The sequence below is a fragment of the Cyclopterus lumpus genome, chromosome 4 (assembly GCF_009769545.1).
Source record: "Cyclopterus lumpus isolate fCycLum1 chromosome 4, fCycLum1.pri, whole genome shotgun sequence".
NCBI classification, from domain to species: Eukaryota; Metazoa; Chordata; class Actinopteri; order Perciformes; family Cyclopteridae; genus Cyclopterus; species Cyclopterus lumpus.
In genome coordinates, this window is record NC_046969.1 from 9,142,917 (window position 1) to 9,155,761 (window position 12,845).

Below are 12,845 nucleotides of genomic sequence, written 5' to 3' on the forward strand. Positions count from 1 at the left end.
TTTTCATGAAGGCGTAATTAAAAGGGTTGGCGGGGCTTTTATGGCACATGTTAGAACAGAAATTAGCCAATTACCATTTCTGTTTGAGGGGTGAAATGACCATCACTGTGCTCGGCTCTCTTTTATGTGGCCCACTTAATGGCTTATATATTTAGTATTCCAAGCCAAAAGAGAGAATCAAAGAGCAAATTACCAAGACAATATATCTGTCCTCAAATGGGGAATTAATGTAAAACACCAATTTTCACAAAGGATTTTTGCAGAGGGCAGGCATTTGTTTCTCTCTATGTTGTAAATGAAATACAACCCCATGATCTTATTCGATGGATTTTATCATCACTCATGACATTGAATGGACTACAAGTGGAGGGATTGCACCACTCTGTGGTGAAAATTGATACAACATGTTTAGGAGGACAGCTTATTCAGCCTCATGCTAAGACTAAAATCATCAATAAATAGACACTCTTAAAGCCGATGTCACTATATGTGTTGGAATCACTTGTGATAGGAATTTATTGTCATAAAGTTGTATCCCACCTCTCTAATGATTGGACTGTAGTTGCACTGCATTGTGTCGCTCTGGTTGTAGCAGCGACAGAAAATATGATTAATTACTTTGTTCCCAATAGAAAATAAATGTTGTAGGTATAGATTTCATGGCTTTTGAGATAAACATCACAATAGATTATTTACCACACAGGTAAAAACAAAATTAAATGTTGCATTCAGATTACATTATTACATTACACTTTTATCCAAAGCAACTTACAATCATACACAGCTACGGGGAGCAATTCAGGGTTAAGGGTCTTACTCAAGGATACATCGACGAGGGCTAGCAGAGGCGGGGAATCAAACCGCCGATCTGCCTATCCTATGATTGAAAGATGGTCCTGCTAACCACTGACCCACAGTCTCCCTGTTCTGACCCACAGGTCTACATTCAAGACTGAATGACTGAGCTAAACACTAAAGAGAAGAAGCAGGTCAGAATGGTTAGCAGTGCGCGGGCATTGAAATCTAAGTTTGCATTAGTTATATCAGTGACGACGTGAAAACAAGCGGAGAATTCATGCACCGTTGGACATCAAACAGACTCAATGGAAGCAGAACACAATCTCTTCAGTTTAACTTTGCCACACGCATGTGTGCAGACAAAAAGCCCTGGATTCTACATCTTCATCGGGCCTCTAGATCGTGGACCGGCAGTCCCGAGTAGAAAGTCCACTTTGCAACCAGATGTCACAGGTTTGTTTTGTACATGGAGAACAAAACGCTGTTCAATGGTTCAAACAGATTGACAGACAGACACTGAGAGGGCAGAAGGAGACAAAGATCCCTCTCGGCAACAGTTGAACAGTTGAATGAGATTATAAAGAAGAAATCAAGTCATTGGTAAAAGGAACTGGAAGCTTAGCATCAAAATGTGGGAAGATTTCAATGTGAATATGTTTCTGTTTCAGTGTCGAGTACACAGTAATACAGCCTTTCACAAGCTATTCTTAAAACTTTACAATAGAAGTGTAGTGTACAGGGTTGGCACAGAATATCAGCTGAACATACTGTGGACCGACAAATCACAGTTTAAACCACTTCCATCTCATAGCTGAGTTGGCTGCAGAGAAACTAAAATATGTAGAACTCAGTTGTGCTTCAATGACGATTGCAGGTTGTGTTTTTCTGATCCGGAAGACAAATTCAAAATGGAAAGTCATTTAGAGGGTAGGGGGGGTTCCCACAGTATTCTCCCGTCATGTAACACTGTGGGCACGTCGACTAAACGTCAGGTTTAATCTTCTGGTGTGAAATAAACCTTTTTGGTTCCCTGTTAAAATAGTTCAAAGTATTGAAGGAAGGAAAAAAAACACCAAAACAACAACTTCATCCTTTTAAACGGCAGTGGAAGTAGTCGCCTAAACATATACAATATGTATTAAACATTAGGGACAATTCCTCATTCAAACCCATGTTCTGAAGTCTTCAAACGAAACATCTAGCCATGTTCTGAATTCAAAACAACAAGCATAATTTCCTGCTGTATGACTGCATGACTAACTGTCTCTATTAGCTATGAAAAATGTATGTTTCATTCTGTTGACCAAGGAAGGTTTTTCTGTCTGATCGCACCGAGACGCTCCACAGTGTGTTTTAATGGACCTTGCAGACGAAGACCCAATAACTGAGGAGACGGGCATTTTACTTTACCCTCTGAGCTGTGTGTGTTTGTTCTCATGTAACAACCAACACAGACACATGGTTGACAACCAGAACAGTAAGAATTCACAGCAGCACACAAAGCTAAAGTGCAATGTCCTGCTCTTCAGCCATTTGGCCACTAGATGTCCCTGTCTGACCACAGATCTCTTGTTTTACGGTGATCTCCTGTTGTAAATAGATGTTCACAGTTTTTTGGATTAATTATGTAACTGGGCATGCAGCTTTGCTCTGAAGCATTTTGTGAACAGCATGTGACACAAAGCTCTAGGTCTGAAAATAACTGATCCCAGCCGGCGGGAAGGCCTCGCCTTCCCATGACTTTAGGAGAACGCTGTAGGGCCACAGACACGGACCCCTCCCAGGTGGCCCTCTGTCTGCCCTACAGCGTTCTCCTAAAGTCATGGAAGGCCTTGCCTCAGGCCTGCGTCTCACACAGACCTCTCCGAGGCGGTCCCTTGAAGCACTCCGGGAGCTCCTGCCAAAGGGTCAAGCAGCTGCAGCGAGGCCTCCGATCGGCCAAGAAACAAGCAAAGGACACGACACGACAAGCTGTCACTGCCAGTGTTCTCGCTGTGGAGAAATAGTGGGGCTGACCGAGGGACAGACCAGCGGAAGGGTTTTTTAATCCAGGTGTGTGTGGAGTCTCAGTCCCTGAAACCACTTGTTCTGGAGGTCACTTCATTCCTATATTTCCCTCAGACGGACCGTTTCTCCACGTACAGTCAGTGTGTTGTTGGAGCCCCGTGGGACTCGGCCTGAAACGACCTCTCTGTGTGTGAGCTTGTCCAATTGAGCAAAGCGCCACGGCACAGCGACAACACTCCCCCAAAGCAAAACATAAAGAGTCAGACGTTTTAAATTTTACTTCCTTTCGTGACTAGTTTTCTGTATCTTTACACCACCTAATAAGGAAATCCTGGTCTTGCTTTTATTCCAATGTTTCTGTCCTTCACTGCATGCGTTTGAGTTTGTGCATGTTTTCCTCCACTGAGAAGTGTTGCTTAAATGTGTTGGCTGGTTTATTCCGGAGCCATGTGTTGTTAGAAACAATGAGAGAAACTGACGGATGTCCTTGTATGGAAGTAAAGAGATACTGTAATCGTTTAAATGTAACAAGCAACCCGATTCTGAAATGTATTGTTGTTGTTGTTGTTGTTTTAGCAACACTCGTGCACTGAAACATTTGACTCTGAAGACATCTAAATGGATCTGCTTTTGTACTCCCCTCTTGGAAAATGTTAATCAAAACTATACCTTTGGGGGATTTTTTAAAAAAGGTTTACTCGAATCACAGTTCAAGGATTTTCAAAGTAAAAATATGCTATGAATTCAGTTTACATGTCAGCATAAAGCATTTAGAAGTGGTACGACAACTTAGCATTATAATTGGCCTTTCGTCGCTTCCACAGCCTTGTGCCCTTCGCTTGTGTCGTTCTCAGACTGAAACTGGGGTTGTAACACAATTACAATCCTCTGAGAACCTCCAGCCCTGCTTGGGCAACTGATTCCTTTGTAACAGTTCAGCTCCACACCTTCTTTCTGTTAATAGTTGTTTTCTTTATCTGTTTGTCTATTAACTCTCTTGTCATTTCAGACCCGGTGATTCACACCTGATCATCCTTCATTCCCTTCACCTGGTTCTCACACCCATCTCACCTGCAACCCATTCCCTCGTTAGTCACTCACTACTTAGGTTCCCTCACTTGTCCTCTGCCAGATTGTCTTGTGTTTTGAGACCAAGTTCTCCAGTGTGTATTGGTCATGTCTTGTCCTGAAAATATTCTGTTCAGTAAAGGACTATTTCTTACTACCTCCGTTTCGTCCATTGTGCTTGGGTCCCTGGTCTTCGATCCGTGACATTACAATCTGGCAAGCACAATGGACGAAACGGAGGTAGTAAGAAATAGTCCTTTACTGAACAGAATATTTTCAGGACAAGACATGACCAATACACACTGGAGAACTTGGTCTCAAAACACAAGACAATCTGGCAGAGGGCAAGTGAGGGAACCTAAGTAGTGAGTGACTAACGAGGGAAATGGGTTGCAGGTGAGATGGGCGTGAGAACCAGGTGAAGGGAATGAAGGATGATCAGGTGTGAATGACCGGGTCTGAAATGACAAGAGAGTTAATAGACAAACAGATAAAGAAAACAACTATTAACAGAAAGAAGGTGTGGAGCTGAACTGTTACATCCTTATTGTGTTGCTTGGAAGGCCGACAAGTAAAAGCATCTGTGCCATCTTTTCACAATCTCTCCTATCAGCTTACATGTTGTTCAGCCAGCTCTTAATGGACAAACTTGTTTTGGAGGATCATATAAGCGGCTTACTGGCAGAAAAGCCAATCTTCTCATGTATTAATGACCGGTGCACCTCTGGTAGACTTCCAGCATACATGACGGCAAACATCCCATTTTTGACGATAACATACGGTATGCGGTGTGTGTACAATAGAGCACAACACAGGGTCATCTTATAAAGTATGACGCATTATTACGCATTAAACAGCATATATGAAGAAATGACACAACTACAATGCAACAGTAATAATTATCCAGTCATATCGCGGGCCTACATCTAACAATCCTACATTACTGGCAGGGGACATTCTGCTGCATCATGGGAACTTTTACTTTTGATGCTTTAAGTACATTTAGCTGGCAATAAAGAAAATGTGCTCAATGGTGGAAAACATACTCAAGCACGGTACTTAAGTACAGTTTTGAAGTACTTGTACTTCACTTGAGTATTTCCATTTTTCTGCTACTTTATTCTTCGCTTGCCTTATTTTTCAGAGGCACATTTATTTGACGGTTATGGTCACCAAACAGATGCTGATGTTATGTACCTAATGTATGGTCGTCTTACAAAACATGACGCACGGCTTTAGATTAAACCCAACAGTGAAGGAAATAGTTCAAATTTACTGCGATACCAAATCAAAATGTTGCGTATAACTTAATGAACTTCTTAATAATCAATAAAACAAAACATTTGGTACTTTTTGCTGAGTGAGATGTACTCTACTGACTTATACTTGTGTGTTTTTTTAAATTGTGTTATTGCTACATTTACTCAAGCAAATGATCTGAGTACTTCATCGCCCACCCCTGGTATCTACATGTACAGTATAATAAAATGTAATAGCATAGTAAAACAAGGGTTTTAATATTTGTCGGGACATTTTAAATGTTTGCAGTTGCCCAGAATATGTGTAGGATATAAGCAATGTATTTGCTTATAGCTTCCTTATACACCACTTGTGTTATGTCGTCTTTTATATTGTTATCTGAGCCTTAATATTTCAAACAGTGTGCTCTGTTTTAACTTCGGTGTGTGTCACTTGTTGCTCAGTGTGCGGTTGATCACCACCAGTACAAACCTGTCTCTCTTTGTGCGTCACGTGCCTCATTGATCAAATCAGATGTTTTAACGCTTTACATAACGTTGATTAAAGACTAAATCAAACGAGACCTAAAAGCTCCATTGCCGCTGGGGGGGTTGGGGGGTCCTCAAGTTGTTATTCACCGCCAGTGATCCAGAGACTCCCGCATCTCCGCTTCTGGGACCGATCACGTGCCGTGCTCGGCCAATCAGAGGCGGCGGGGAAAGCGCAGCAGCAGTATAAATCAGACGTGGGAAGCGGAGGAGAAGCAGGAATGAAAGACAATAGAAACCTTCACAAAGACCACGCTTCTCGAGGCTCTTGTCGTCTTTTTGATATTTTCCTATACTTAACACTTAAGGTAAGGGCTTTTCGGACATCTGCTCACTGGATGTGTTCCTACAAGGAGACGTTGTTTTATTCTTGCCTGCTGCTGAAACTTTCCCTTTGTTTCCACTTATCATGTCAACGTTTGGTTGTTGACTCTCTAACCTTATGTGATGTAATTTTGTGTTAAAGTTGATTTCTATTTCGTTGTCGTCTCCAACTAATACCATAGAGCAACAGATACTTAAAGGGGCTTTAGGCTGGTTCACTGGCTGTTGTATAATTAGTGTTCCTCCCTTTTTCCTTGCCAGTAGCATTGAGTTGAACCTTTCCTTTGTCAGCCTCGTGGGCTTTTGGCATGGCCTCCTTACCGGTTGTACACATTTCTCACATGCATGGAGATGCAGTGTCGGCTCACGCTCTGTCCTCTTCTCTCTGCAGGTTTTGGTCAAGAAAATGGCCACCTCAACAAGTTCTAAGCTGAACAAAGCTGTTAAGCAGCAGTATATGGACCTCCCTCAGGGGGACAAGGTACAGGCCATGTACATCTGGATCGACGGTTCCGGAGAGGGACTGCGCTGCAAGACCAGAACTTTTGGATTGTGAACCCAAGACGATCGAGGGTAAGATGTGGCCTCCAATATGATCCACGTGTCCACATGCACAGCATGCAATAAAACATGATGGTTTCTGTTGAAGACTTTGGAGTAGATGATTGATTTCAAGCGTTGTTGTTGTTGTTTTTTCTGTGTCAGATCTTCCTGAGTGGAACTTTGATGGCTCCAGCACGTACCAGTCAGAGGGCTCCAACAGCGACATGTTCCTGATCCCCGCTGCCATGTTCAGGGACCCGTTCAGAAAAGACCCCAACAAGCTGGTGCTCTGTGAGGTGCTCAAGTACAACCGCAAGCCCGCAGGTAAAGCAGACACGAGCAAGCCTGAAAGTGGGTGCAGATAACACCGCCTTGAATTTAAGCTCATCGCCACTGTCGTTCCAACAGAGACTAACCTGCGCCACACCTGTAAACGGATCATGGGCATGGTGGAGAATAACCACCCGTGGTTCGGCATGGAGCAGGAGTACACTCTCCTGGGCACAGATGGACATCCCTTCGGCTGGCCCTCCAACGGCTTCCCGGGTCCACAAGGTGAGTTTCGGGTCTCTAGCTTGTCTCATTGTTTATTAAAATACAATACAATATTAAAGTGTTAATATTAAGCTTCCTTCCGTCTGATTAGGGCCTTACTACTGTGGAGTGGGAGCAGATAAAGCGTACGGACGAGATGTAGTGGAGGCGCATTACAGAGCCTGTCTGTATGCTGGGGTTGACATCTGTGGCACCAATGCTGAAGTCATGCCCGCTCAGGTATTTTTCCTTTTGTCTCATTGTGTATCCGTTGTCTCACTTTACATACAAAATAAACTTTTGTTGTTGTCAATTTGTGTAATACCGATTAATGATCAGTTAATAATGCAGTTCCTGTGGTGTTTCAGTGGGAGTTCCAGGTTGGGCCTTGTGAAGGTATCAACATGGGGGACCATCTGTGGGTTGCTCGCTTCATCCTTCACAGAGTGTGTGAGGATTTCGGCGTGGTGGTCTCCTTTGACCCCAAACCAATCTCGGGGAACTGGAACGGCGCCGGCTGCCACACCAACTTCAGCACCAAGGAGATGCGAGAGGACGGCGGACTGAAGTAAGGACGAGTTTCCGTTGGTTTCAGGGTCGTGAATTACTGGGATGTGTTTTTTAATTTGTGTTTTTGACTTACTAATTCCCTCTCCTTCACAGAATCATTGAGGAGTCAATCGACAGGCTGGCGAAGAGACACATGTATCACATCCGGGCCTACGACCCCAAAGGTGGGCTCGACAATGCCAGACGCCTCACCGGCCGCCACGAAACCTCGAGCATCGACGCGTTCTCGGCCGGCGTGGCCAATCGGGGCGCCAGCATTCGCATTCCTCGCTTGGTAGGGCAGGACAAGAAGGGCTACTTCGAGGACCGCCGTCCGTCCGCCAACTGCGACCCGTACATTGTGACGGAGGCGATGGTGCGCACGTGTTTACTCAAAGAAGAGGGAGAGGAGCCCACAGATCACAGCAAATGAACAGTCTTAAGACCACGTGTCATTACCAGTACGACATCTAGCCATGTCTTTTTTCCAGACTTTATGGATTGATTTTGACCATTCTCATTTTTAATCCAGGTGTACCTGCATTCTTAACCTCTGACACAATCACTGCCACAACATGTTTTGTCGTGGCTGAGATCATGTAAAGAATGACAACTGTACTGTGTTTAACGTGGACGAGTGAAAAAACTGTCTACACCTGCAGCAGGGCTTTTCTGCAGATCTTATAACTGACCCAAAGGATCCCATGTTTCCCATGATCCCATGTTTTTTAGCAGTCTTTGCCTTTGTCACAATGGTGGTTATATATTTTGTGTATAGAATAAGGTCATATGTAAGCCAATCTACATTTGTATGGTTTAAATCATTCCTATATGTTTTTCCACGTGTCATTGTCAAAGAGATAAACCGCTAACATTTTTTAATCTGATTTTGAACAGTTTAATCCTGTGTGTATCCTGTTTTGCCTCCAATTAAATTCTGGCATGCCTGTTGGTCCCATGCAGACTGTCATCTGATTGTGAAATCTCTCTGATTTCAAAATGTGACTGGCGTCAAGGGAAAATGTGCTGTAACGTTTAACAAATGGTGGTTTGGTTACGGCACGGCAACATTCACATGTTCCCACTTATGCAAAACAGACAAAGTGGCTGCCTTCAGTAGAAAGTCAACATGACGTTGAACCTTTTCAAAAGAGTTTCGACCCGATTCTCATTAACTGAAGGCGTTGACAACGTGCACGCAAGCAAGCTGAATTTGCTGACTCGCTTGTATGCAAACATGAGTGAGGTGTGTTGTTTTGACACGAGCGTCGATAACATAGGGACTAGTTCTTAAAGGAGTCCAGGAAAGTAAAGACAGGGAGGGGAGGTCCTTCCAAAATCTGCCCGAAGACCTGAAAAACACATCAAAACATTTTTTAGACAGTTAGTTGTACTGCATTACTCTCCATTCTAGAAGAAAAGATTCTGATTTCTTACCAATGAATGACCTACAGAAAGTTTACCCCACAACCTTCTTTCTGCATGCTACAACTAATTTATTGCAAATTCAATAGTATTCTTCTAATCATTCCTTAACCATGCTCTGGTGTTTGAGATGTATTTTTTCCTCCCTTCCTGAAAGCTGCTGATTTCCATTTGGTTTCCTACCATGAAAATCAATTTGCAAAGATTTCAAACTTGCATGAGTTTACAGATAATTAATTAATAATTAAATCATGTCTGCTTTAAGTATTTATAAGGATGTATTGTAGTTGTAAGAAAAGAGTCCTCAAAACATCCAAATAAAACACTTGTGTATTCAACAGAAAATAAAGCTGAGAAGTTGTTCAAATAACTGCTATTAACTAATAATATTGTATTTTAATAATTTGTTGTTGAGTGATTTATCCTTAACATGTAGGCATTTTGCCTAAATGTAAAGGTGCCACATTTTAAATTCAGAGCATTAATATAGCAGCATACAACTATTTGCAATGTAAAGCTATACTGGAGTAGTAGATAATATCTCCCGAAGCAGATAATGAAGTCAGTCTCCTTCTGTGTGTGTTGTAAATCGGGACAAGTCACGGAAGTGTCCTCAGGTTCCCACTTAGGTTAACACTTTTAGCTCTGTAAACACTGTCGTAGTCTGCACTGTTAGCACTGCTAGCTGCGACCCCCCGACTCTTAGAGTTGTGGTCTCTCGATCATCAGGAAACATATAAACTGTATCATGAACATTGAGATCTGTAAAAAGAGACAAACAATATCTAATAACGAGCAAAGGGCATGGGCAACAAAAGAAGGGGGCATTTTTATATTTAAAAAAGTATGTGGTGCCCAAGAGGAAAACATGTTAAGCTTAGGTGGCTTTAGCGTTAGTTTTACTCATTGATCTGTTCAAAGCTACTCTATAAAACTCTGAGGTACACCAGTTAAACACCTGGGGCATAACAAGTACTGTAGTTACCTCATCACTTCATTGAGTGAAGCTGTAGGTGTGTTTGTACTGCACACCACTGGATGGACGGCTTGCCTTATAGGAGCAGCTAAATCTGTCTTGACTGGGATGAGATTATGGTTAGAGTATAGTAGATAGTAATGTCATTTCATAATTACAATGGGGAATATCATTAAAATATTCCATTAATGTACTATATAATAGTTCTAGTAATAGCTCTATGTTTTCTTCTTCTTGACTCAGCGTCAATGCCCAAAACTACACTGGAGTCAATGTGCGTGTGCTGCCATTTGCCCACAGGAATGTATTTGGCAGCAGTCTGACAACACACCAAATTCAATTTGGCTTGGAATTTACCGCCAAACGAATAAATGTCCGAATCGCAAGCTCAGCTCAGAAAATGTTAATGCAGACGAATGCCACTTGGAAAGAAACATATTGGACATTTTTCAGTACAAAGTAAGATGGGGACTCCCTTTTACTAGAAACAAACTATTGACTGAGTCTATCACACACTGATAGTTGAGGTTGACATTCTATTGGAAAGCCTTTTCTAACGTGTACATTTTACTGTTGCACAACCTATGGGCATGTTCCCATTGCATTAGAAGGAGGAGCCCCTCCTCAATTTCTCCCGTGTTAACCGACCCCATTGTGTACTGTCTGTGTACAGAAAAACATTTGATATTTCAGATAAGATAACACGCGCTGATTTGGACAAAGAGGAAGTCTCATGAAGAAAACCATTATTCCTAGGGCCTCGTTTCCATCGCAGCCAAAGTCTAAACTCAGGCAATTTGGTGTGGGAAAGAGAGGCGGGGGTGGGGCTCCATACTAGGCTGTTACATAACAACAGGCCGGTCAAGAATATGTATAGTGCACAGAACAAAAGGACACAAACTGCAACTATGGCTCTCTTTAAAACATACCCTGAAAAGCCAGTATCACGTTTACAGACACGCCACATAATCTGCCATGTTCATCACACGACACAGAACATTCATAGTAATTCAATCCGAGCCTCGAGACTTAATTAGGTATCTTGAGTCAGCAAATGAAGCACCATTAGATTAGCTCTAATGTCATCCCATGTGTGCGGTTTCCTCTGCTTTGGAGGCCCTGTAGGCCCACCGCTATCACTGTTCACAGCAGATTTGCTGTGTTGTCTGTCCCCCCCCCCCACAGAGCCGTATCCGCTGTGGAGGTGGCTTTCAGAACATGCGGCGAAAACTGTTGGAGCCTTGCTGGCCTGATCATTGGAAACTTGAGCAGCTGTGAAAGCAGAGCCCGAGAGGTTGGAGGATGGAGGAGCACGGACGGCGATCAGACCACCATCGAACGCCATCAACATGTCAAAAGGACCCGGCGAGCATATGATCAGAGTTGTCCTCAGATCGTATCTATGACTACCACAATGAATATCGTTACTGCTGGTAATGGGACATACCGATGTTCAGTTCGGGTTACATTTAAATTCAGCAAAAAAAAAAACTCAATAATGTTTGGACAAGGAGCTTCCTTGTGAGCTTGTGTACGTGTCCTATAATGGCTGTCCTACGTATGCACCACAGCTGACCCAGTGATAAGGAACATGTGAGTATGTGACAGGCCTAATAATAAGCCAAATGCATGTTAACATGCACACTGCAGGCACGTGTGGGCTAAAGAAAAGATTAGCTATGATTTTACTTACAATTTCTACGACACACACTTGAGGTCTGGGGACAGAAAATCTAAGTTTTTAAAGAAAACTTTTTGGGTAAAGCGCATTTTTGCATTCTTACCACACGTGAGATGATAAGAAAGATGCCACTTTCATGTCTGTGGGATAAATATGAAGCCACAGCCAGGGAGACAGTTAGCTGAGCTGAGCATGAAGACTGAAATCAAGTGCCATGTCTCTTAACCGTTGGAACGAACTAAGCTGGCTGATGCCCCCTTGCTTCCAGACTTCATGCAAAGGTTGACTTTGTTGAAGCTTGAAGGAATTTAAAGGCATAGTTTAGCTTTTTTTTTTAAAAACGCTAATTTTGAGATTCTCCTTGTGTTCAATATAAAGATTTACAGCCAACAGTGAATTAGCTTAGCATAAAGACTAGAGACAGGGGAAACAGCTGCCTGGCTCTGTCCAAAGGTAACACAAACTGCCTACCAGCACGTCTAATTAACATGTTACATCTGATTTGTTTAATCTGTACAAAGACCAAATTGTGTAAAGGAAATTCCCAATTTAGCGTTTGATGAGGGGTTACATGACTATGTGGTGTAAATCTATCCCGTTTTATTAATGTTAATTAGTTAACTTCAGAGGTCACAAAATCACGACACGTCTGTGGTTACTTTTGTACAAAGTGTATGAAAAATGGACAGTCTCTACAAAAATGTCGGTTCGGAAACTTTTTGGAAACACTTATTGCTGATGAATACAAACCGACCATGAATTTTAGATCTGTCCCCCACGTGCCAAGGAGTTTTGATAGTATCCATATCATGCATTTGCTTCATGGTAAATGGTCTGTACTCATATGGCGCTTTTCTAGTTTTCCGACCTCTCAAAGCGCTTTACCACTTGTCATCATTCACCCATTCACACATGATGGCCTACCACACCATGCTGATCAGGACCATAACTAATCATTCACACAGTGCAGGAACAGCCTGTGGGAGCAATTTGGGGTTAAGTGTCTTGCCCAAGGACACACCGTCGATCCTCTGATTGAAGGACCCTGCTCTACCACTGAGCCACATGCTGGAACAGCTACAGTACGCTGAGCGTCACTAAAAAATGATTGCAAGCAAAAGAAGTCGTAGGAGTCGTGAACACGGGTCAAAGC

The 12,845-nt window shown here is 42.7% G+C and overlaps 1 protein-coding gene across 1 annotated transcript; it reads left to right on the forward strand.

The window, feature by feature from the left end:
• The first annotated feature begins 5,835 nt into the window (after positions 1 to 5,835).
• On the forward strand, positions 5,836 to 8,585 carry glulb (glutamate-ammonia ligase (glutamine synthase) b). The gene is given in 8 exon segments (XM_034531205.1): positions 5,836 to 5,968; positions 6,376 to 6,528; positions 6,530 to 6,557; positions 6,690 to 6,851; positions 6,936 to 7,082; positions 7,174 to 7,301; positions 7,430 to 7,629; positions 7,725 to 8,585. Coding segments are annotated over 8 exon segments (1,224 nt in total). The 5' UTR covers positions 5,836 to 5,881; the 3' UTR covers positions 8,044 to 8,585.
• The last annotated feature ends 4,260 nt before the right edge of the window (positions 8,586 to 12,845 follow it).